Below are 27,859 nucleotides of genomic sequence, written 5' to 3'. Positions count from 1 at the left end.
ACAAACACTACTTATATGCATATTTACATAATTTAATTGACTACATTTAGCCAATCAATATGATAGCTTAAAGTTTTTTCAATAATCGAACAATTGAAAAAAATGGACAGTTTAACATGCTGTTTCATTGAAGTAGACATCAATTATGTATTCATTCAAACTATTTTGGGGATTATGGTGAACGATTTTATGGGCGGTCTTGAGTGATGGGCATCCCGTTTAGGGAGGAGGGGCAGATCAAGTATAGTGTTCAGTATAGATATGAAAAAGTTACTTTACTTTCGATAGACACGTTGTCGTAATAAAATACTTTGTGGAGATTACGATATGGTTTGAGGGCGCAAATATGATTTGGGGGACACATGACATGATTTTGGGGGGATGGCCACCCCTGGAGAAACCTGATATATTGCATAATGCAGGGTCAACGAGTTTAGTAACTATCTTAGAACCTCGCTCTGTAATAAATAAACATATTGATTGATTGATTGATATTTGCTTTATTTCTCTTCGATTTTGTGCCACTTTTGGCTAATTTGCGAAGATGTGTATGACTGATGATATGATGAAATTGATGAATGGACACTCACAAACATTGATGCCCAGGCCAGGATTCGAAGGACCTCTGGCGTCGTAGTGCTAAATAAAAAGACTTACAGTATTGAAGCTTTCTGGTGTTTAGTTAGAATCTCTGTTTTCTGCTTTCGTATTGTACCCTGTACAATTGGTAGGACAAGCAAATATATATTGTAACTGTAAGTGAGCCCTATAAAAAAAACACAAGAGACAACGCTGATTTTCCTGATCGACTGAATCCTGAAAGGATGCAGATGAACGAAAAATTGAATATTCTAGCGTAAAGCATTTAAGTGTAAGGACTACAGGAACAATTTCTTCTTCTTCTTCTTCTTCTTCTTGCAGTAATAACCACATATTAATCCATAGGAATCATAGTAACCTGTGATAACAAAGCAGTGATCGAACTGTTCAACACAATAAATCAGAAAAATGTTTTAAAATATAAAACGTATAGTCACTCGAATATGGAGAAGGATTGAATAAAAATGATAGACGAATACCGTTGAACATATAGTGCGTTTAGATTATAATACAATGCAAATGACCAAAAATAATACTGTTAACTTCTAATTATGTTGCTGTTTATAGTGTTGTAATAATTGGGCTATTTTTACCACAGATTATTATTTTCTTCTGGTGACGTCTCCCCGACACATACATTATAAACAAGTAACGGTTTTATATGTAAAAAAAATGTGCTAAATATGTAAATAAATATTTAGTTATTTTCACCAAAATATAGAGTTAAATATTCACTTAAAAGTAAAAAAATTACCTTTCTAATAATAAAAGACACTACACGAGGTACATAAAACACAGAATTGACATTAATTGCTTAACAACACAAAATGTGTTTTCATTTTCTGTTTCCAAAGCAATGTATAAAAAATATATGGTAAGGATCTGAACGTGAATTTCCTTCTGTTGTCTCGTAAGATGGATTTATATTGACTAAAACTGCTCTCAACTTCCCATTTGGGAGTGTATTTCAGATTTGTCAGTTATTTCGCAGAAATTCACTTAACTCTATCGGTCACACAGGGACATGTAGTTATTGCACGAATATGGAGTAGTATATATTGAGAAATGATCTGAAATATGCAAATAATATGTAAAAATAACTAAAATATATAAAATGTGAGCCAAAACCTAATATATGTACAAATATGGAAAATAAAAGCTGAATTTTTCGAGTCTATGTACCATGATGCGAAAAGATAATAGAAAATGCAACTGATTTCAGCTTCATACATAAATATATATATATATATATATATATTTACATATAAATATGTTCTCTGATTGTAACTATTCCTGCAGAACAAACAGCAATATAATTACCGTCGGTAGGAAGGGTGTTTTTCTAGTGCTATTCAAGTATTAACTAACTATTTCCAATTATAGTACAGTTTTGCTTTAAGATATTCAAGAATTACATCAAATTATTAAGGTATCTCTTATGTGATTAACAAAATACAGATTTTCCACACAGTATTCGCCCAATATTAATGGAAACTTTGATTTTTGCATAATTTCCTGAATAATTCGACTCAGTCAAATTGCCGCGTAGCATGCCAGAAAAAATGAAATTAAATACGAGTACGTCGACGACGATTTTAATCGTACCAAATTTTCTGTTCCAACTTCCCAACTTCAATTTGAACTGCAACTTTTACACCACCAATGAGTGACCCACATGGTACTGACTAGTCTCAAGTGTAGAACTGTTTTTTTTTTTGTTTTTTTTTTGTGTGTGTGTGTGTGTGTGTGTGTGTGTGTGTGTGTGAGGGAAGTGTGAGAAGTTGTAGCCAAGGCAGAAAATGTGTTCGCTCTTATACGAGATTAGGACGAAACACTTCAAGAGTGTTATTCGTGTTCGAATTTAGGACTGTTCGCAAATAGGATAACACCCCGTGCGGTACGTTCGGTAAAAAACTCTCAATCCGTTGAACGATGTAAGTTTGTGCACAATCATATCTAGAACTAGGGAGTTGATAACAAATAAACATATTTTTCTGGGATTTGAACACAATGCTAAACCTTACAGTAGTTCGTTCAACTTTACTTAGAACCAGAAAATATTGTCTATATTGTGCATTATTATTATTATTGTTTTGCATTTTCCGACCATTTTGGCTTTTAGGTAATTTTCCAGTGTTTTTTGCCGTCTTTATTGCATTTCTTTTATAATATTTGATAATTCTTTCTTCTCCTTCCCAGTTGTTTCTTGAATTTTAAATGCTAGCAGAACTAACATATTTATATTCTCTAACATGGTATTTTTAGCAAACACACTAAATCGTAAACATGGTCAATGAAAAAAACCACAACACTATTTTAACTGAAATCTTTGACAATGGATTTTGTGAAATTAATTGTGGTGAATTTATTTTTCCTTCAGCAAACTTAAAATACTTTGGGTGAAGCCTACTTTGAGTTCCCATTGTTGGCCACTAGTATCGCATAATTCTGTGATTTTAAAGTCAAATGAGTCACAACATAATATATATATATATATATACAGGGTGTATCATAAGTGATGGTCATAAATGAAACCAGAGATACATCGCGTCAAACCCAGACGAAAGTTTCGGAGCTATACACCACCGAAAGTGTGGGAAAGTACAGTTCACACTTCTGTAGGACGACTACTATGGCAGTTAGAAAGGCGGTTCCAAAGAAACCATCAAGGAAACTTATGCGCTCTACCAGAAACACAAAATGGGAGATCTGTGAGACCTATGAGGAAGGAACTCTCCATAGGAAATGGGGTTCCCCGTAGAAAGAATACGTGAAAGGGGTATCTGAGGAAGCAGGTGGACGTCAATTACATGATATCCAGATACCATTCACAATTACGGAAACACGATAGACGAAACCGGGATAATTTTATCATGATTGCGTTGCCGGAGGGGCATAGCAACACCGACAGTAAATGCAAGCAAAATGCTCGTTGGCTGACGTATGTCATGGGAAAATATTGTGGTTAAATGCGACCTCACATGGGAAACAGTTTCAAGGAAGGTTTTAAAAAAAATACCCTGAACACATATGATACACTCTACTTCACAGATAGAACACTGTACAAGAAATTACAGCAAGTGCTCAAAATGATTTCCGTTCATTTTAACACAACAGCACGACAGTCGGTGTAGTGAATTCCGCACTCTTTCCAATATCCCCGGTGTATTTCGTATTTGTGCACATGCATCAATCACACGTTCCTCTAACTCGGCAATATTATCGACAGAAGAGCAGTACACCATGCTCTTCATGTGACCCCAAATACAAAAATCCAATGGATTTAAATCAGGAGACCGTGGTAGCCACAATACAGGACCTATCCAGTGCCGACCATAGCGTCGCGTAACGTGCCGCCGCACAGGTAAACAAAATGTTCTGGTGCCCCATCGTTCATGAACCACATACACAACCGCTGGTGAAGGGGAACATCTTCAAGGAGGCGTGGAAGATGAATACGTAGGAACTGAAGGTACCCACGACAATTGAGTTTGAGTGGTAGGATGTGAGGTCCCAATATGAAATCACCTACAACACCCATCCACACATTCAACGTGATGTCTTGACTCAAACATTTCATTGGGATTTTTGTCACACCACACGTGAGTATTATGAAAGTTCACAATTCCGTCACGAGTGAATCCAGCTTCGTCTGTGAACAAAATGTCACCTAAAAAGCGTGGGTGTAATGCAAGTTTTTGCAGCATCCACTCACAAAACCTAACCCTGGCCTCACAATCCATTGCTTGGAGACCTTGTACGCGTTTGAGATTGTACTGGTAGAGCAACTGGCGGTGTAAAATGTGCCACACACTGCTGTGAGAAACACCTCACTGCTGTGCCGTGATCCTCCTAGTTCACGTCCCTGGTGCTTCTTCAACGAGTTGTAAAATGCTTTCCTCTTCTTCCACTGTGACACGTGTTGGCTTACCGCTTCTTTCTCCATATTCAAAACTCCCGTGTTCTCGGAGGCGTTGGTGAAATCTCATGAACACGCGACGATCTGGGTGCCGTCGGCGAGGAAAAGCTTCCTGGTACAGGCGTGCAGCATCCACTGCATTGATCGCATTGCTGTCTGCTTTCCCGTAGAAGAAATGCATGTTCGTATATTCCTCGATAGTGTACACACGTTCCATTTGAACCGCGAAGTACATGCCCTTCACTGACAGACACTGTTGTACGTATTCAGTCTCGAACAGACACACTTACTGAACTACGTCTCAGTGTGCCTTCTAGCCTTGACGCAAGTCACGCTGACCCCTGACGGTAAGGATAGGAACTACGCAAATTACGTAATATTAGTAGAACACGTCGTACCTTTTACGTGATTTAAAGGCACCTAGAGTATGAAGTACAGTGATTTCCAATAATACGTTTTGTTTAAGGGTGGTATCGAGACGACAGGAGACTTTCCTTGATCTCGGTCTCGTCTCGAGTTCAAAAGAGTGATCTCGTTTTCGGTCTTGTCTCGTGTACTAGGTGGCGGTCTCGGTCTCGTCTCGAACACGTATCGAGGGTGGTGGTCTCGTTCTCGTCTCGTCTGCAGAGAGGCGGTCTCGGGCTCGGTACCATCACTAGTTTCGATTAACAATACGTCGTAGTATGTGTGTAGGTATCGTGCCTACATTTTGCATTCACACCACAACACTGCTGTGTCATTGTGCCCAAGTGGTAAAGTGTTCGACTTACATTCAGTAGGTTGAGTTCAACTCCCGTGACCATCGGAAAACAAGATTCAGTTTACCACTGTAAGGTATTGGTATTGTTTATTTCATCTTACGTATTCTCTTTTTTGTACGGGTGTTACTTCTGTCACAAAGGTGGGATGGAGGTTTTTCGCATAGGCCCTCGTCGACTCCCTTCACACATCATACTCTTTCAATCTTTTACAAACTACCAACCACAGCTAAACACTGTTTTCACATGACATTCGTCAGCCAACGAGCATTTTGCTTGCATTTACTGTCAGTGTTGCTATGCCCATTGCCCCTCCGGCAACGCAATCATGCTAAAATTATCCCGGTTTAGTCTACCTTGTTTCCGTAATTGTGAATGGTATCTGGATATCATGTAATTGACGTCCACCTGATTCCTCAGATACCCCTTTCACGTCTTCTTTCTATGGGGAACTCCATTTCCTGTAGGGAGTCCCTTCCACATACGTCCTACAGATCTCCCATGGTGTTGGTAGAGCGCATAAGATTCCTTTATGATTTCTTTGGAACTGCCATAGTACTCGGAAAAGTGGAAGAGAAACTTTCGTCAGGGTTTGACGCGATGTATCTCTGGTTTCATTTATAAGCATAACTTATGATACTCCCTGTATATATAATCTCGCTCACAAGAAGCAAAGCGGGCCTCCCTTTTGGCGCAGTGGTAGCGTCGTTGCCTTGTAATCAAGGTGTCCCGGGTTCGATACCCGGTGGAGGCACAAGTGGTTCGGATCCCACTTTAAACTTAAGGTCCAGTCCCGATTAGCCTTACTGTACATAAAGTGGACTTAAAACAAAAAATCAAACCAAACCAAACAAGAAACAAAACTGTATTTTCAGATGTTGACCGACTACTGTATCGTGCGAGGCGCACTCTGAAAGATTAATTACTTTCACAGAAAAACCCTGCGGAGTATTTTATGTAACCTTGAAGTTAAAGTACAAAAAACTACAAACACTTAATTGGCTTTTCCCCATTGCTTCGATAGTTTAAACCATCAAACAGATTTTATCAAATTATCCAACTAGTCTCTTGTAATTTATTTGAAAATCAAGCTTTCATTTTAAGGGCGAATATTATTCTTAGGTCTTTTTTAAATTTTTTTAGGTATTTCTTAAATAATGTTAAGGTCATTTAATAGGTCCCTCTTTTTGGATTTTTTATGTCATGAACTGCCGAGCCCTATTGATAAACGTTCTTCATTTGCGTCCAGTGTGTCATGCGTGTCATGATTCTTGTTTATTAAAAAAGGAATGCGCCAGTTTATTCCTCCCTTATTCATATTGGTATATTTTCTCTTTGCTTCTAATATTTCTTTTTAGATTTCGATATTTTGTTCTCTTTTAATATGCCTTTTTTAACTTAGTTCCTCCATGATCATTTATTTTTCTTGTCTTCATCAATTTCATCTATTCATCAGTCATCCTCATCGTCGCGATTAGTCAAAAGTAGCAGTAAAGCGACGCTAAATATCAATGTCGATAAAAGCGTTGAAGATGTTACATAAAGAGACATTGCTTGATTTTTATGTTGCCACAAATTTTATTACGTGATTTTTTTTTTAAATTCGTGCACAAATAATGGCTAATTTTTCTTTGCAGTGTGGAGGCTACGAAGTTTACATTGGTGATTTCCAAAATTGCGATGTAGATGAGGACAGGTCAGTGGCAATAAACGTGACCTTTCGGATGGACGGATGTAACGCTTACATCATAGGATGCGTTGAAGTGTTAAAGATGTTTGGTGAAGACGGTGACACGCTTGAAGTAAGTATAACGTTTTGTACAACTGTAAAACATTATGGAATATAGTAAATCTTTATTCTGATGTTTTGCAATTGTTTCTTCATTAAGAATTTGAGGTAGAATTCTATCCTGCTGATGGCAATATCTTCATAATTAGATCAGTGGTCGAATTGGAAATAAATTACTGCCGGTATGCTCGTATGCACGCCAATCCTTTATTTTTTTGTGATTTTATAAAAAAAAAACATCGATTCTCATTCTCTCCTTTATCACCACAAATTGCATTCATTTTCTTGGGTGTCACGCATGAATTGTCAGAATTCGTTTTAGTACTTACGTTACTAGCAATTTGAAGTTCAACTTCATTTGTGATCAATCAAACCAAATAATTATTAAAGGGACAAACAGTTAATGCTATAATTTTAATTCCCCCATGGGAAAAGCGAAGTTTACAATATCAACACTTATATAAATTAAGATTTTAATTTGAGACTATTGTTGCATTTCTCATGACGTATGATTGGCAACGAGCGCTGGGCCTTATACAGGAGTGGAAGAATGAAGACTGCTGTACGGTATAACTCAAACGTGCAAGAGAAAGAGAGAGAGAGAGAGAAATGAGCGAGTATACTGTTGGCCATTTCACAGCTACTTGTGCAGTCAGCTCCAATAAATAACTTACCAATCTCAAAAATTCACTGCCTGTATTCCATACAGACTCACACCAGCCCAATTCGATCACTGGATTAGAGAATAGAAGAGGAAAAGCATGTTCGAAGTAATAGTAATTCGTATTGGATTAAAAATTATGGGTACTGGAGTTTTAACTCCAATTAAATATATTAACAAGTGGATCGACATGAAAGTGAGTTACATCAAAATTTAGCTTATTCACTTCTGCGTTAAGCTTTGGTAAACAACTTCTTTCATCACCGTGAGACAAAAAAAATATCCGATTTTTATGTTTTCCAAACGACCGCTATTTTCCATTTTTTTTCTAAAATTAAAAAATTAAAAACACTTGTTATCCAATCGTGTTGTAATTTAAATACAGTTCAGGTAGAAAGGTGTTAAATACAATTATTAATTTTCAGATTTTTTATATCGGCCAAAAAAGGTTCTTATCCATTTTGTGTACACAACTTTTTCTTAACACGTATTGGATAGTTCTAGAAATTTGATCTTGGTTTTGCTTTGAAGCTCTTTCCAGCTGTTTTAAAACTCATCAAGTCATCATCATTTTCAATTCACATTGCGAAACCGATTTTATACAGATTTTTATTCAGCGGTGTAAAGATACCTGTTGAACGTGGCAAAACCGCACGTGCTGTCGCTACAGGGATGTCCGTTGAACCGTGGAAACTGTGGGCTGTCACTACTATAGCTTAAGGTGAGGAGTTACAGTTATGCCCCAGTTGTTCATTTATTTCAATATCACCCGAATGGGCACTGCTACTAAAAAAAATCTGGGTGTCTACAAAAGTATGAATTTCTCCCCACGTTGCAAGTGGGAGCGTTTCTTTATGTTGATTATTAAGCTGGACACGATGTTAGAAAAATATGGTGAATAAGAATTTTCGGAATCTCATGTATTCCTTATGGGGAAACAACTTCAACATCAAGTTTCGACTTTTTAGCTGGTCAAACGCGTCATCAAACTGCCCTCTTCCCGTGTTGATAAATTTTCATATTCCATCGGAAGTTTGAGATTCCCAAGAGAACAAATCAAATAATACTCCCATAAGCGCAATACATTTATCCTTGCCTCCTACGGCCATCCTGGCAGTGTTGCCCAAACCTGATGTGCATAAAAGAGCTAAATTTCACCTTAAATGGAGTTAAAAGTGGCTTTCAAGGAGCTAGATTTACGAAGGCTGGATAAAGTACCTCCTAAGGTAATGTTGGTTGTCGACGGAGTGGGGGTGCTGCTATTACCGTTAACTCTAAATTGATGACAATTTATTCTTAGTTTCCACCATCTACATCCAATAATCCATCTCAATAATCTACTCATGGTCGTATGAAATCGAAAATAAAAGATTCCCCGATAACAATATTATGTCAATTTCACGTCAAACACGGCGATATAGAAAAAAGTAGCTGGGCAGATAAGAGAGGGTGGGCGACGCAGCCAATATAACAATATCACGTCAAGTGCAAAATGTATAATCATGGCAAAAGTTGGTCTATGTGGGCCGGAACCAGTGATGGAAGCATAGTGGGGCACGGGGACGGGCCCCCCAGTTCACAGCCAAACGAGTGCAAGAAAGAGCCAGATCTTGCTCCAAGAGAGCTAAGTTGGCAAACACCGCCACGGAGGGAAGAACCCCGTGGAAACTGTTCCGCATGCCCTTAACACAAAATTGAATACAGTACATATTGATGTAACTCGTTTTCATGTCGGTCTACTGATTAATTAGATCCGCGGTGTTCTAGTCGGTAGAGTAACTGACTGCCACGCGAGAGATTCCCTGGGTAGGTGACCTGAAATATATTCTTTGGTCGGGCGGGCTTGTGGCGTATGCAACGTTCCCCGGTTGTACACCAGTCGTCAGAAAGTTAGTCCGCTACTCCTTTAGTCGGGAACATGAGAATCTTTGCAAATCGTCAGGGCTTGCTGGGTAGATAAGAAAAACAACACGGTATTCAAAGTTAAACGCACTTATATTTCCTATCGTATGTGGTCTTACAAGCAAGGTACAGATTTGCTTACGTTTCTGCCTGAAGAGGAACAATTCTATAGCATATTAAATCACATCACAATCACTAAACACACTTGCATATAGAATTAACGTTGGACAAGACAAACGTAAATACACGAAAGTTTCTGTACTTAATTATTATTTCCAAGTATAACCAGAATGAAACGAAAATAATTACCAATAACACTATTCGGGCATTCCATTAACCGTTACCACGTTTCAGTTGATTTCTCACCTTCACCTGTTTCCTAACTGAGTCTGTCGTCAGGTGAAAAACATTCAGGTGGTTCACTTCCTCTGCTGAGATGAGAAAGTGACGTCAACACAAACAGATTATGACGTATTTATAAACATATATACAAGTTCCAAACAAAACTGTATCAATCTAACTATAGTGGTTTGTGACCACTTGCACATTATTTGAATTAACAAACATTTTATAAATCTTAACTTCTTACAAATATAAAACCTTAAACTCACAGGTTCGTTACACGTATTAAATAAATGATACTCCCATTCCTCTTTACTTTCCGCCTGAAAGAGCATTAGTAGATTAAATGGAGCGATTAATTGAGTAACGTAACGTTGACCTTATTAAACCTAATTAACGTATGTAATTAATAATACTGACGGGAATGTATACGTCACACAAATGAAAGGAGAAATAATTATTGTTAATAGTTGGAACTTGAATGAATGATTGTTTTGGAGTTGATTAAAAATCATTGTTATGAGCACCCTTTGAAAGCAGTAATTTGACGCTTGCAACGTGCCACTACTCGTAACTCCAGGGTATGGAGATCCGAATTGGCAACACACCAATCCTTGCTCCGGCTGGTCAGTTGGAAGCACCAGTTCTCACTCAGAGATCGGGATTAAGACGATCCACCCTTCCTCCAGGAAGGAAACCACCGAATTGCGACACGTGACAGTAAATAAAATTCCAAATACTTTATAATTAAAATGTCCAAAATCTTTAATCACGAATCGCGCGCGTACATACTGATTCACACAAGTTAAAATTATAATTTGTTGGGTCCTGCACGCTCGCAGGCAGCAACTTATTTAAGACGACAGAGTCCGCGCATCGCCTTCGCCGTTAACAGCAAGACCTCAACTCCTTAACTTCAGGCGCGAGTCATAGCTTAACAGATTCTTTCTTACAATGCTCTAAACTCATACCATAAAAATAACACAAGAAAAGTTGATAATGTATATGTCAGATTAATGCTAATTAGCGATAGTAAGCTTTGATTATGGTTGGCAACCATTGAGAATGTCAACGTGGAACTTTTGACGTCACCATATAGGCTACACGAAGCGTCATTCCTCACTCCTAACACAAGTTCGTCTCTCTGAGAGAAATCAGTGACACAAATTAGTGCGAGGGGGTAGATAAAGGCTGGCTTCAAGTCCTGCTAGTACCAAACACGTGTGATTGATGAGCAGGTGTGCTCAAAGCGTAAACGTGTTTTCAGTCAAGATGAAAACCCATGCTACGCTGCACCGTCCCTTAACTTTCATGAAACACACATGCTTCAAATCATTTACAAAGGTCACCTTTTATTAACATGTGATTCTATAGCGTCAGCAACTTCTGCCAGAAGAAATAAAGAAATAAACGGCATTATAATTATTTTTGGAAACCTCAAATAAAATGTATCAATTCAAAGACAAATTAGTGATAATGACACCAAAATTATATTAACTTTAAATTTCAAACTGTGAAATGAAAGATATAATTTCTCAATTTTCATGTAAAATCGTAATTTATTGTATTTGCCATTTTTATTCTTGCCATTTTTTCCTTTTGCCAGTTTTTCCGTTGCCATTTTTACCTAAATTCTATAATTATGTTTCGCGGCCTCAACACAGCTTCCCTTTGCATACTAATACCTACCCACCTGGTACGATACAGGCTTTCGAGCGTAGAAGTCTCTGGCTCTGATAGTAACGTATTCTATACTCTTTTCTTTTAATAGGCTGAATATGACGTCAGACAGGCTGGCGACCTTACGGGAGAGACCTCAGTAATCAGCGGACTGCAAGAGGACGCATGCAAACACATGGGGGAGCAGGCAACCAAGGATCACGGAGACGAAAACGTTGTGGTAGAGGCCATGGGAGCGAGAGATATGAAATGCCCTCAGGGTCCGGTAAGTTATTTTCTTCGAAGTAGCCCAAGAATGGAGTTAAGGATGTACTAAGGGCAATTCTGAGGTAACTTTTCTTCAACAGATGGTAGCACCGTCGCCATGGCAATGGAGTGTCATGTTGCCAGATCTACGTGCAAAAAAATGCACCGGTCTTGGCAAGGACTACTACTTCAGCGCCATCTGTAAGCGTTGCTTCATTAGCATATCTACTAAGTTTCAGACTGCTACTCTCATTACAGCCCGTGCTGTACCAACCTGAACACAGTCACTTTAATTATAACCAACTGGTACGTATGTAAAAAATTAAAAATCAAAATGTACATCTTGGCTGGTGGCCGACTTTCGTACTCGGCAGCGACGTTCCCTGGTTTGAATCCCGGCATGGGTGTTATTTGTGTCCCTTCATCAATTTCATCTGACGATCACTCAACCTCACCGTCGGGATTAGTCAAAAATGAAAAGAAAAGCGACGCTAAATAACAAAAATCAAATACAAAATACAACAAATGATAAATGTGCGTGTCACAACGTGGTCGATCTACTTCTCAATGCCACACGTTCCAGTATCATCCAGAGTGTACCTCAACTACTCTAAAGTTACATCATCCAAAAACACACTCGTATGTCGTTGTCACACCGTTCGAAAATGCTGGTTTATGCAGCAAAAACACCAAGGGAAACTTAGTGAAGCATTGTCCCTGGTAAAAGAAAATGGGGAAAGAAGACTGTAAGATACACAAATATTTTGTAGCCCTCACATTTTCTTGTACCTTACATACAAAATAAAATGCACATTTGGGGGTCAATTCTTAAATATTGCCACTTTTTTCTCTCCCTTGTAGAGAAGTGTTCCTTTTAATTCAACCTCCTCCACGGCCTGCCCTCACCCTCACCGTCACAACTCGCCCTCCTTCACCCGCAAAGTATTCCGGAGTGTGAAAACCTGTGGATTATAAATCGGTTCCTCTGCAAACCCCCCCCTCCCCAACCCCCAGAGCATCATCCTCACTGACAATGTGAAATCACACTATCATATGCCGACATTCGACATACCACTTCCGTTTTTGTACTTGACTTAGTGAGAAGTCTTGAGGTTGGCAACAGCCTAATAACGGATTTTTTTTGCGCAGCATGTGCTGTGTTCTATAAAAGTACGCTAATTCAAGTTAAACGTGTAAATTAAATTGGGATATACATTTTAAAATATATTTTCATTAAAGATTTTTCTGTATAATAATAATAATAATACGTGATCATTGTAAAAATTGGAAACGATCACGTGAGCAGCAAAAAAATATCGCCAGTTTTGAACATGGCATGCAGGAAAGTCTCCGTGTTCTCCGAGTTTGTTTCGGAAATCCAGCCATTTGAAAAGTGGCGAGAAGCAGGTTGATATTAACGTTTATATGACGTTGTGTCGGTGGCATCCTGAGAAAGCAGTGAAGTTAGTGTCCTCGAGTGTAGTTGTGTGTCTGCGTCTTGTGTTTTCGGTGTGGTGAAAGAAAGGAAAACGACCAGTCAAGTTGTGAGTCACGTGAAGAAACACGTTGTTGCTCGCATAAACAAGTACAACCGATTTTGAGATAAGCTCAATACGGTGCAAGGTGCATTCGTATTTTTTCAATCAAAAAGCTGTCCACTTACAGTACTTGCATGGGACGTGGGTGAATAATGTAATTATTATCGTCTTATTTTTTTCCAGGGCACGAATTGATTGATTGATTGATTTGGTATTTTAAGTCCACTTTATGCACTGTTATGACGTTTTCAAAAGTGTTGTTACCGGCCATCAGTACGATAATTATGACTGTTAGACGTTATCCCTTCCCACCCACCAGATGTCATCGATCTAGATTTTTGTTCATTTCGTTTCTTTTGTTTGAACTTTTTCCAATTCTGAGTGATTTATGCACACACCTCCAGAAGGAACTACCAATCATGAGACATTGCGAAAATTCAATGAATAGTGCTCGAGCCCTGTTGTCAATTCTTCATCACTTTTTTTCTAAATTTATTTATTTATTTAGCAATTAAGGCAAAAAGGGCTAGAAGAACCCCATATCTTTCGGGTCAGTATGACGTTTGTGCCGTGAGCAGATGACAGAATTCCGCACTTTCAGCGACTGTCAGTTTGGTACGTTCTACTGTTGCCAACTTAGGTTTCTTTTAGCAAGACTTCCTCGCACCGAGGAAAACACCATTGTTATCTGTTGTCTAACTAAATGAATGGTTGCAGTTAATTCCAGTCTTGGCTTTCTAGATAAGTGAATTTCTGACACCTGTATGTGCAAGTAAACATAATTTAAATTTTGAATATTTTCGTCTCATTTGTTCTGATCTATGCTAATCGTGACGATGAGAATGTGTGGAAAATGAATTAAAGAGGATCAGGAAACATCGACATGACCACAATTAGGTCACCTGGCTTCTTAACGTGTTAGGATGACCACTACGGTTCTATCAAGAAAAAACATACGTAAAGGTGACCTATTTCATTCAGTGTGAATACTTCGCATCCTATTAGTTTGTTCTACCCCTCGTGTGAGTACACACCTTTACGTGATAATACAACATAGGATTCTTGTTTGGGACCCTTCTATGATGGCAACACGACAGGTTGCTATGTAACATATAAACAGGTTATAACAATGTCAATCCAATGTGACAACACTGGTCTGTTCCGCCAGACCTGAAACAGACATGGCCGCGCAATAACCCCATAACACTTTTTGTCCTAAACCCAAAAAAGTCTTCCTTTGCTTCTCACTCTTCTCTTGTTATCCCTTCAGCGAAAACGAAACTGCCTACCTCTTCGCTTGTGTCGGCTGCATAAAAAAAATGTCTGCTTGTAATATCTATTCGACGATAGTGTTAACGCATTAAATAACGTTTCAACAACTTCTATTTTTTTAAAATTTTGCTGTCATTTGCCACTGCTACTTGCAAAGGAAAATAGAGTTGAAAACATTTCAGAAAGATTGTTATAAGAAGGAAACATGAAAGACGAAAAGTGGGTCCTACCTTACCGATGATTACATCTTCACTCAATTAAGAACTCAATTGTCCTTGCTGTTCTTGCATTTCAGTCCAGCACTTTCTTGCATAAATCTGATCGCTGCACACGACACGAATCACAAACAAAGCTCTACTGCCCAACGCTACCGCCATGAACTTGGCGCTCCGAGCCATGCTCCCTTGTAGCGTTCTGAGCAGGAGGCAAGTTTTCACAGACAGGGAACAACCGAGGGAATCCCCGTTCACGATAAAAATAAATTATTCTATTTCCAGTTAAAGTAAGACTACTTTGTAAATATAAGGCGTAACTAGCATTTTAATTTACATAATTTGGTCTGGAGATTTACTTTACAAATATAAGTTCTTTAGACTTTCTGTTTACGCTACGGTGTTGGGTGAATCGACAAGACCATCAGCACTCTGACCAGAAAACGAAGTCAGAACTACAGTACTCCGTAATTTTCAATTTCACTTACACTGTCGATGAAAGGAAGGAAAACCTAAGTTTCGTAATAAATATGTAGAATGTACAATGAAATAGAAATCTCTCTGCACGAACACAGGCTAATGTTTATAAAAAATGCTGGTACACCACAAATTTCCAACCCTGGCGGAAATGCAGTGTTGCTGATATTCTGTTTGTCCTAGTGGGTAACACCGAAAGGCCGGCCTCACGAGCACATTATAAGCATACGTACAGTACTCGTAAGATTAGGCTTCCCGCATATACGACCGTACGACAGAATGTGAAGAGAAGAGGCCCCAACAAATGTGCCTCACTCCGTGGGAAGTTCGTATACTGAACAGGGTTAGAATCTTTTTGTAATTATCAAAAAAGAAAATTCCAAACTTTTGCATTCCATTACACATGTTTTGACGAAATAAGTAAATACAACTTTAAAAGAGTAATGGTGTGGTAGGCCCGGCCTCCTGGCCTCATAGGACGCTTCGCCACTGATAAACAATCTCTTTTTATTCCTCAGCTTATCTTTGTTTCGCTTCCGCTAAAACTGGTGGTAAATTTGTTGCACAAATGAGCAAACAATACTCTGTATATCAACAATATTGGGCTATAATTTTGTGGAAGGTGCAGCAACAAAACCAGAAGACTTGAATTTACTGAAACGATTCTCTCTCTCTCTCTCTCTCTCTCTCGCTCTCGCTCTCTCTCTTGTAAGTTTTACTTTGGGACTGTCATACTGAGGGAGGAGGGGGAAGAGGGATCTGTTAGCCCAGTGTCAGATAAATGGAACTTTTGGCGTAGAAAAATATGTTCATTCTTCAAACAAGAACACGTATTTAATCACTTCTCGAAAATTTCTTGTACTTCAATGTGTAAATCTATCAGTTAGATTAGGAATACGTCTTTCCACGTTATGTAAAATTAAAGGTCGGGTGAAGTGCCAGTGAACAGCATATGATGGGCACGGTATTCACGAACAGCTGACGCAGAGTCAGTGGTTGCGTCGTCGCTTTGTAATCAAGGGGTCCCGCGTTCGATACCCGGTGGAGGCACATAGTGGTTCGGATCTAACTTTAAACTGTAGGTCCAGTTCCGATTAGCCTTACTGTGCATAAAGTGGAGTTAAAACACCAAATCAATCAATCAATCAAATATTGGGGACCAGGGCCATATTTAGGATCTATAGACCCCTAGGCTGAACCTGTGGTGCAGGCCCTACCGGGGGAAATTTTTTAAAAAAATAATATTTCAATTGAAAATAATATTTAAATTTTAGAAATAACATATTGTAATTTTAAGTAAACATGGTAGGTAAATTCAAAATAGAAGAAAAGTAATGTAACAAACAAGCACATTTTACTTATATTTAATTCAAATACAGTAGACTTTTTCTACTTTCTACTTTTCTTTTTTTTCTACTTTCCCAAACAATCAGACTTAAAATGAAAGTGCGAAATAATCTTGGTGGCTAATTGCTTTGCGCCTACACTTCATACTAATGAAGCTACTTATAATATCTTCATAACATAGTTGTCTTAAACTATCACTTTCAATGCTGAGCAAAGCCAAAACATTGAGCCTGTCTTCTAACATGGAGGTTCAAAGCCTGTTTTTGATCAACATCAATTTTGAAAATGACCTTTCTCCACTGCTGTTTGTGACCATAAGTGACAGGTACATTCTTAGAGCGACCTGGATATTAGGAAAACAATCTTTGACGTTTTTTTTATAGGAGGATTTTATACATTAACTTCTTCTACGTCTTTTATGATTATAAGTACCTACCATACTATTAAAACGAATACATTTTTTTTAAATTTTAGTCTATTCAAAATTTAAATTTTTAGGTTTTTTTTTTTTTGTTTTGGTGCGGGCCTCTTTGTGGTGCGGGCGCATAGGCTGCAGCGTAGATAGCCTGTGCGTAAATGCGGCCCTGTGGGGGACAAAAACATGGCACAAAACACTGCGAGTGATGTGAATGATATGGGCGATTTGAGTGTCGCCTAGCGGCAGGGATGTGAACTCTCAGCTTAACAAAACATGCACGAACAGTTTTCATTCCTCCTTCGTTCTGGACTGGTTTCATTAACGTTAAATTCAATACTTTACTTGCAATACATTTTTGTAACCCCTCAATTATATCTGAAACACCTGGTATTTTTAAAATTTACTTAAATACATTTAATCGTAACAAAATTATTCGTAGGTATTCCAAAGTGTAGTGAATAAAACAATATTTTATATTCGAAAATGTCTTCCTCACCGAATATATTAGTTGCACGGTTGTCCAAAGTAATTTGAGCCTATGCTGTAGTATGGCTTTATATTAGAACCACCTTAACATACGCCTTAATACACCTTAATACAAAGCAGTAGTGCCAACTTATGAAAAAAAAATTGAGTGGGCTGAACTCGGAATTTTATGCAACAATGCATTTTCTGTTCTTGGGCTTATATGTAAACTTTTACGTTTAAAAATCCTGTCAGGCCATTTCTGAGAAAAATACCCATTTTGTAGTAACTGCTTTTGCCTATTTTATACCTATTTCGTAGATAACCGCTTTTGGAGTACCTAATCCGACAAAATGATGAAAACTCTGTCAAAGTTCATCAATTTCGGTTAGGGTAAATAAAAAATCATGATCTTTTTTTCATATTCGCTATACTAAGTAATTTTAACCTCGTAATCACGAATGTGAAGTCAAATTGAGGGAGTCACGTCCGGAAATTGGAAAATAAGCCGAATGAAGTGGTTTTCGGTTACGTTTCTTTGAAGCAATATGTGCATTGTTTTACGAACTAAATTTTAACTATGCTTACCTAACCTAACCTTACCGAAAATGGTTCCTGGGGATATCAGAGACTGGTTTGCGGGCCAATTGCGAGCACATACATTAACGAAATGTTATTTTTCTAGCACTAGAGCGGCAAGCAATGTTTTCTCCCTCACGCAAGACGCCATTTTGCTCATATGAACGCTCGAGAACGTCACTTGTTCATATCATCAAACATGGTTCCCATGTTTGTGTATGGAGAATGATCGCGGTAATTAAGAACGTTATTTTACAACTTGGACACGTGCATGTACAATTTCTACACGTCACCCCCAAACCTTAACTGCAGATACGTCATCAGGACTCGATATTTAGTGAGTATAAGAAGTAGGAATGAAATTTGGAGATCCTTACGGTATTGTAAATTCTTACCACCACACACGTAGACACAGTCCAGCCAGGGAAGACAAAACTAGCTGGAAAGGTCTATTCCAAGCGCGAGAGGGGGGAGCAGGTAGAAGCACCAGCCAAACTACGCTGTAATATTTCGTTTATATAGATTTGCTTGTTTCTATTTTTATTCTGAACCCTTATATAATTTGAAACATATAGCTACTTACTTCATTGATGTTTCCACAGCAAACGCTTTTCACGGAACCCTTAACTTCCCAAAATGTCATTGCTGCCACAGACCTCCAGGTACCAGACCGGAAACGTGAGCATTTTTATATGGGTAAACTTTAAGCCAAAAATTTCGTAGAGAGGGAGATAGCATCATGGCGGCGAGCATACATTCATATTTCTACTTGTCAGTGCCGGATCTACAAGCCGCAAAATACCGCATTGCGGAGACAATTAAGACTTTAGGGGGACCTCAGCCATTGACATAGTAGAGTTCGTATATGCGTATATAAAATATAAACTTACGAAGTTACTCAGTGATACAGAAACGAATACAATATACACGCATTGCCTCGCTGGGGCAGCCCGCAGTTTCCACCGTTCAACGGGAATCGAAGTATGCCGCGTTACCGCGTCCCGTTGAATAAAAATCTGTATAAAATCGGTTTCGCAATGTGAATTGGCAATTATAATGGATTTTAAAAACAGATGCAAAGAGCTTAAAAAAAAGATCAATATTGCATTTGTAGGACTACCCAATAACAAGAAAACGTTGTTTCGCACAATTGAAAACGGTTTTTTGACAAATTTAAAAAATCTGAAAATTAACAATTGTGTTTAAAACTTTTCTGTTTGAACCATACTAAAATTTCATCACGATCGGACCTGCCGTTTTTTATTTAATTAGTTTCATAGAGAGCGATCGTTTGCAAAACTTGAAACAAGCGGCATACTCGAAAAAAAAAAAAAAAAAAGGTTAGCGTAGATTAACGCAGGATTCTAAGAGCTAGACTTTAATTTTTAATTGGGGTCCAAACTCGAGTAACTATAATTTTTAATCCGACAGTAGAATCAAATGAGAAATGCAGAGGTGAAGGTTTCTTCAACCTATCTTTAATCAGGAAAAAGGTCCGACTGCATGACTGAAAGAAATGTATCGTTTTCCAGGTGTGAGAAAGCAATGTCATATATATATCATATCACCCTCTTTCCATTTAAAAATTTTGAGTTGAATTCAATATGGCTGCCACCAATACGGTGGACGTCCGCTTGAAAAACACCTATGTGGTTCCCCCTAATCCTAACCTGTTTTCATTATGACAAATAGTACCAAGCGTAACCCCTTTACTTTTTATAAGGGTTGTTGAGGGACTTTTGTTTCACCCTCTAGGCCCTTATAGGGGACTTTGTCAAAATGAATGAATGAATGAATGAATGAATGAATGAATTAAAATTTCTGGGTGCGTCGGCACGTAAGGCCATTTCGCACCCTTCTATGTATACGGGGAAATGTCCCCTTATCTAAAATTCTGACTTAAAATTTAAAAAAGGGGTGTAGATTGCCCCTTAAGAAAAACTAAAAGTGCAAGGTTGTAAAGAGACCTGCACGAGACAAACACGACACATTAAAAAGTCAGAAGAAACAAACTAAAAAACCTCCTTACAGACGGTGGAAGAGTCCAGCTCTTCGCAAAAAACTAAAAACATTTGTTAAAATACTACTGTCATCACCCAAGAGCGATGACAAACAGCCAGAAAGGTTAAAAGTCTGCCGGAGGTAAGCAAGATCGACACATTCAACGAGAATGTGTCGAATGCTTAATAAAACATTGCAAACACGACACAACGGAGGGTCCAGCCCTTGGAGCAGGTGACCATGCGTAAGACGGCTGTGTCCTAGACGCATGCGGGTAAGAATAACTTCTTCTCGCCGAGAGGGACGGGACGAGGAACGCCAAGCACCTATGGTGGGCTTAACAGCGTGAAGCTTGTTCCCCGTTTCCGCATCCCACTCGGCCTGCCAAGTGTCAAGAAGGCAACAACGAAACACATTCCGCAGGTCGCTAGCAGGTAATAGGTGGACGAGAACGTCGCCATCTGCATCAGCAGACTTGGCGGCAGCATCTGCTGCTTCGTTCCCCAGGATGCCAACGTGGCTAGGGACCCAACAGAAGTGTACATCCGCGCTGGCAGATAAGGACACAAGCCGTCTAAATATGCGTTGCACTACCGGATGCCGGGAATACGGCGAATCCAGAGTCTGCAACACGCTGGTCGAATCGCAGCACACAAGGACTTTCTTCAGCCCATTCACGTCTGCGAAGTCCAGTGCCTTTAGAATGGCGTACAACTCTGCCGTGTAGATGGAACAGGCAGGATGTAGCGAGTAACTGGAACTTTGAGAGCCTAGGACGAAGGCGCAACCAACTGATTCCACTGTCTTGGACCCATCCGTGTAAAACACATTAAAATTGGGGTGCTTCGCACGAAGTTCTAAAAACAAGAATTACATACACACACATACACATATATACACACTATATGTGTAATGGTGTGTGTGTGTGTGTGTGTGTGTGTATATATATATACACACACACACACACACCGATGATGCTATGAAATTAGCGAAAATTTTGAATTTTTCTACTGTCCGGTGAGTGTTTCCTTTTACCTTCTTTGATTTTTACTTAGCCCTTTTGGCCCTCCTTGCTTCTAGCCATTATATATATATATATATATATATATATATATATATATATATATATATATATATATATAGTGTGTGTGTGTGAAGGGAGGTAGGTAGAGGGCAATATTTTGCGGGGGAGGGGGGGGGCAAGATTTGTAGATCCGGCAAAACAAATGTTTTGAAGATTGTGAGTCATTCCACTACAAAAGATTGTAATTTTTAAGTTTACTAAGAATGATATTACTCTACATATCCCACTGTGTAGGTGAGAACAAATAATTTCTTCACAAAAATGAAAATTTAGCAAGCTCTAATGTGCATCTCCGCCATATTTCTACCTCCAGAACTAGGCACGGCTTCAAACAAAAGCTTATTGTTTTCAGTCTGTAATTAGAGTTCTGTGATTTCTGCCCAGACCCCTATTTTGACACTGAACAAGTCCAGTTGGCGCATGCACACTTCTGTCCATGGTTTCGGCTAAGCCAGTCGGACTGTGTATGTTTTTTACAGAAAGGCTTTTTCTGGTAAACGGGCCTGTAAAATATTTGAACAGTTTGATTAAAGCAAATAACAAATTAAATGTAAATCTAAATGTATTTGTTTCTGATTCTGTATATATGAATTTTTGATTCTGTATATATGAACCTACTGTTGGAAATGTTTGTTGAGTGTGTTAATGAAACTATAATAACTTCAGTTAACTTTTCTTCCAGTAAAAATATAACTTTCTGCATGTAATACAGAATTGTAACTGAAAGTATTTGTTTGTCTTGTAGCTGAATTTTGGTGAATTTTGGGGATTATTTTAAAAATCGTTTGCAAGATATCAGTTGCCATGTTTACTTACAGCTTAATGATAATGGTTTAACACGATTAGTATTTTGTATGTTATTTTACACAAAACTGTTATTTTTGCCTATAAAAATTATTGGTTTTTAAATCAAGATAAATTTAAGTGTGCTTCGGTTTACATGTTTCATTTCCTTTTGTGTGAGCTTCACTCAATCAGTAATATGTACATATATTTTGATCCCTTACTTTTCCTTTCAAAATGTTAGAGCACCTTCGAGCCTAATAAATACCATTGAATGATTAGGCTACGAGATGAACGTATTTTCACCAAAAGTGATTTGATGTCTACAAATTCCATGTGTACATTATTCTATAAATTATTTCATTAAAGTGATTTAAATCAGTACTTTTAAAAAAATATAACCGGATTCAAATCGCGATTTAAATCAACGTGATTTAAAAAAAAAAAACAGAGCTTATTTTGATATTTTTGGATGCTTTGTCGTCTGCCTATTTTGATCCTCATCTTAGTTATCAACCCTTTCTTTCCATACTTAATTAATAACAATGTGACGATGGATAAGTGTAAATAATACAGGACACCGAAAAGTATCATATTGTACATGTAACAAATTATTATGAAATATCTGTATAACAGTCAGTCAGTACTTACGTTGTAAGAATTATTGAAAGGTATAATGATAAAACATTTTGTCTTAAGCGCGATGGCCTCACTTCTAAAATAAAATATACGAGGGTCGTTTGAAAAGTTCGGCAGGAGTTCGGAATGATGCATGCCAGATGAATCCCTCACCCTTCAGGAAAACAAATGCACAGTATCACCCGAGTGCCTTCCTTTGTTTTGTATCAAGAGGCAGAGCAGGTGTGAGTGAAGTGCAAAAATGGAGAAGATTGAGCAACGTGCAGTGATGAAGTAGCTTCTGTTGAAGAAATGAAGGCGACAGAAATTCATTCGGATATGAAGGACACTTTAGGATACTCCGCTCATTCATTTCTCAATGCCTCAAACTGGACTCCTGAGTTTCAACATGGCCGTGAGAGCTTAGAAGATGATGCACGTAGCTGGAGGCCAAAATCAACAAGGACAGCAGAAATGATTGAAAAGGTCTATGATATGGTGTTGGTGAACCGTTGTCTGAAGGTGCTTGAAATTGCTGCAGCTATAGGCATCTCAAGTGAACGGGTGTTTCGTGGCCGAAGAATTGGCGATGAGAAAAATGTCTGCAAGATGGATGGATGCCGCCTCTGTTACCAGTCGATCAGAAGCGAATGCAGATGCGAGTGTCCAATGAATGTCTGGCCAATTTTATGAAGAGCACAAGGCAGATTCAGAACTACAGATGAAACGTGGATACACAACTACATGCCAGAGATAAAATAACAATCAAAATAGTGGAAGCATAATGATTCACCAACACTAAAGAAGGCCAAGGCGGTGAAATCAGCGGAAAAAAATATCATGGCATCGATTTGTTGGGATGTGAACGGCATCCTCTTAATAGATTCCCAACTGGATCCACTATCAATGGACAGTACTATGCTAACCTTCTTTATGGACTGGACACAAATATTCGTGCAAAAAGACCAGGATTGAAGGGGAAGAATGTCATCATCCACCCGGACAAAGTCAGCCCACACACGTGAGTTGTTGCAAAGGCAAAAATTGACAAATTGAAGTATGATTTGCTGCCACACACCTCTTATTTTCCTGACCTGGCGCCCTTAGACTTTCATCTAATTTTCAAGTAATTTTTATCAGATGAAGACGTGATAGCAGCAGTGATGGACTATTTTGCAATCCTTGAGGAATACATGTTTCGTCATGACGCTGGAATATTAAAAAAAAAAGGTAAAGTGCTCCCCTGTGCATAGCACCACGCCATGAAGGCGTATAGGGGGTGTGGGGGTAACGCCCCACACTTTCTTGATCAGGTCGTGAGTGGGGGTGATGTGATCAGGATCACGCCCCTGACCGCCTTTACCCACCAGGGTTTCCCCCAGGTACTCATGTTATTCGACGCTGGGTGGGCGCCGGGGCCGCTTCCATCGTTAGAAAAGTTCCCGGATTTGAACCGGCCGGGGATCGAACCCGGGACATTTAGCATGGTAGTCAGACGCGTTACCGACTGAGCCACCGCGGCCTGTATTTTACTGAATGAAATATATTGTTCTCAAGGGACTATGAAGAAAAATACAACCAAATTTAACCTCTCCGATGGCGCAGTGGTAGCGTCGTCGCCTTCTAATCAAGGGGTCCCGGGTTTGATACCCGGTGAAGGCACAAGTGGTTCGGATCACACTTTAAACTGTAGGTCCAGTACCGATTAGCCTTACTGTGCATAAAGTGGACTTGAAACAACAAATCAATCACTCAATCAAACAGTTAAAGTGTTATAATCTTAGTAATCTTAGAACTTTTCGAACGACCCTCGTAGTAACAGGCAAATTATTGAGTGGGTTCGTTCCCCACAGGCTCATAAGCTGGTGCTGGTGCTGCCGATGTCGTTTTGTTAGCGTCGTCGTCTTGTATTCAATTGGTCCTGGATTCATTGCCCTCTAGAGGCAAATAGTGGTTTAGATTCCAAAGCGTCGAAAGCGTCTACGAATGAAGCCATGCAGCTTACTACATTACTTGAATCTATCCCACTCTCTCCAGATTACGCAATATTGCATTTCGCGCACCGAGCGACAAAGTGTAGAACCAGTGGTGTCCAAGATAATTCGAATAGAAAATTGAGGACATCAGGCACGGCTGCACACCCACACTAAAATTGCAATACCAGGGAGTTATTTTTGAATAACCCTGAATTTGTTTCCAGATACAAAATGTGAAAACCTTAAAAAGATTAAAAGTTCTCCTATTAAAGCATGACATTTGAACAATCCAGTCTCCTCTTTTTAATTCTACAATTATGTATAATTAAAGTACTTTGAAAATATCATTGTGTGATGCACGGTGGCGACTGTAGCTCAGTAGACTCGCCGGTAGAGCATGAAATATCGGAACTTGTGAATAAGTATTATTTAATGCCTTAAAATACATTAATCTATCTTGAAAGTGATTTGATAGGAAGTCTGTTTTAATGGCTTTAAACATTATCGTGCATAAATTAATTTTAACGATTCTTCTAACAATCATAATTATTAATATTATTATTACTATCATTAATATTCTTATAATCATAATTTTTGTTATTATTTAATTATTTCTGGAAATTGATTTCGGTCTTCCAAGTGTATTGTTTAGTATTACTGTGCTTCCAAGTATGTATTAAACTATGTCAAAATTATACTTTTGTATAAAAATCAAGTCAACCACATGTGAATTCTGTGGACCCAAAATGTGAATTGTTCCATAAAATTGCTAATCTTACACATTTGTATTGATTTATGGATCAAATAGCGATCTACTGATTCTTCTTGATTAAGTTGGCATTCTGGATCGCTGTGCGACAATGGGAACAAGCAACGAGACAGGCCAATGTAAAATATATATATATGCACGTAGAAAATTATACAATAAGGTGAAAAACTGTAAATTACAATAGAAACCCATTAATATAAATTGAGTTCAATTAAGAAGAATAAATTATATTTATTTTGCAGGTTTTAAAATGTGCAGATGAGACAAAACCATATTCGATTGAGAAATTCCACGACAAATTTGGTTTGGTGCTGGGAAAAATGTACACTTTCACAGCAAATCTTATCCTGAACGACGTCAAAATATCTTGCTACTCATTGGCAATGAAAGTTTGCAGGGTTGTAATAGGTTCAAAAAAGATCAAGAATCCGGACGAGGCGTGTTAATTTCTTCACCTTGTTTTTGTATATTCCATTCTTTCCTAGAATGTTTGAATAAAAATGAATAAACTGGTGTTTCTAGCATGACTGACTGCGTATGTATTATTATAACATCCTTTAAGGCCACGTAGGAAAAAAAATATAATACTGACCTTGAACTAAAATTTCTGCATGGAACTCAGTTGAATTGGCTTCTTTTAATTGTGAGGACAATAATATGCATGTTGGTATGTAAAGAGAAGGTGCAACTGGTCCAAGCCTCATTGCATCAACATTTGATGAAATCACCATAACTTGTATAATGGTATAACATATGGTTTAGAAGTGATCCACAATGGTGCTATATAATAAATGGTTTTATATTCATTGAGTACAATGGTGAGAATAACTGCTTCAAATTTTATTCTATTAAAAATAATCTCTAAATGGCAGTAAATTTTATATAGTGGACTCTTTCTAATTCAAACAGAAGTTTGCCCCTTGAAATCATCCTTAATGACGTGATGCTTTTCTTAATTCGAATTTTGCAATACTTCGAATCAGTGGCGGCGATCGGTTCCAAAACCAGAGGGGCAAGGTGCCAAAAGTGGGAAGGGGGCAAAGAAAGTATATTTCCCTTTGTAGATAAGATTTAGCGGGGCAAAAGTGGCGAACGGTGGGGGCAAATGCCCACCCCGCAACTGCCTCGAAGTGTTTATTGTGTCACCTTGGAGTTTGAATAAAAATGTCCCTTCTGTATTTTGTTTTAAAAAGTTGAAATAGCTAAATATATATTCTGACATAAAAATTTGAACATTTTTAATATAAGCAATGACAAATTATATTGTAAATTTTCAATACAATTGGTACACATCCATGTGTAGTGCATTAATATATTTACATTATAATATTTTATTAATTGAAAACTGCTTATAAACAATAACAGTGTAACAATTAACACGTTTACATTTAATGAATAACATCCATAACCAATAGTTATTATTAGGGAAAGAATTTTAAAATGCAAAATAAAAAGTTAGAAAAAGGTTCTGAAAATGTTTCAAAAATGTGCCAAAAAAGGTTATGATAAAATGTATTTTCAGATCTAAACCCGTTTCGTTAGCATTCTTTATTCAACACTATGCCACTTTTGTATATCATCGCGCGGACTGCATAGAGAACTGTGCTTCTGCCGAATACGTTTTGTTGAAGTTTCTGATTTCTCTCGCGGGTTTTGCTACATTATCTTGGGATCTATTGGGGCTGCAATGATTTATATTATACAATTTTATAGCTCTCTTTCTGCTCTACAAAATGAGACTACGTGATTTTATATAGCTGCTCCAGAAGGGTGAAAATCATTTATTTGTCTGTCCAATTCTTTAACAAAACATGAAAGAAAAACAAGGGGGGAGGTGCTGAAGCATCAAAGAGGGGTTTAAAAGGGAATAAATGCTTACGAAAAGGTACAAAAATGTGCAACAAAGTCAGTTCATTTTATTTGTTTTCATGTCCTAAAATACATATCTCAAATGATCGTTATGAAAACAGCTATATTTTTGGAATAAGGCTACACCTTAAAATCCGTTCCTTAGTTATTCATATTACAGGAATTAAAATTTCACTATTTTCGGACTACTGAAAGATGAAACCTTCCGTTAGTTTAATATTATATACAGCTTGTTAGGTAGAACAAGTGCGATAGCATTTTCCTAATGACGTTAGAAGAACTACAGCCTATAGTTATGCAAGAGAAAATGTTTATCCAACGGGATTTTCAACAAACCAGTCCATAAAAACTTTATTTAAGTTCAGTTGTTAATTTACATGGACATGGGAGTAAAAAAATGAATGAAAGAAGACGCATCTCAAAATGTACTCATGTGTTTTTTGTGTTTTCCTTAACTCAGATCAGAGGTCTTCAATCTTCATTAGAACACAGTGTCGTAATTTCATTTTTTAAAAGTAGATTTCCCGATCTCAATTTTAGTCGTAATTACCTTT

General features: G+C 38.1%; 1 protein-coding gene across 1 annotated transcript in view; it reads left to right on the top strand.

The window, feature by feature from the left end:
- LOC145994213 (uncharacterized) overlaps positions 1 to 25,963 on the top strand; it is a 28,255-nt gene extending 2,292 nt beyond the window's left edge. The window contains exons 2-4 of the mRNA XM_083130308.1: positions 6,915 to 7,079; positions 11,743 to 11,916; positions 25,679 to 25,963. Coding sequence (XP_082986434.1) covers positions 6,915 to 7,079; positions 11,743 to 11,916; positions 25,679 to 25,882 — 543 coding nt within the window. The 3' untranslated portion in view covers positions 25,883 to 25,963. The remainder of the gene's footprint in view (positions 1 to 6,914; positions 7,080 to 11,742; positions 11,917 to 25,678) is intronic.
- Positions 25,964 to 27,859: the final 1,896 nt, after the last annotated feature.

The sequence above is a fragment of the Lepisma saccharinum genome, chromosome 10, assembly GCF_977018435.1.
Source record: "Lepisma saccharinum chromosome 10, izLepSacc3.1, whole genome shotgun sequence".
In the NCBI taxonomy this organism is placed as follows: domain Eukaryota; kingdom Metazoa; phylum Arthropoda; class Insecta; order Zygentoma; family Lepismatidae; genus Lepisma; species Lepisma saccharinum.
Note: the sequence above shows the minus strand (reverse complement) of the source record. Positions and strands in the feature narration are given on the sequence as shown.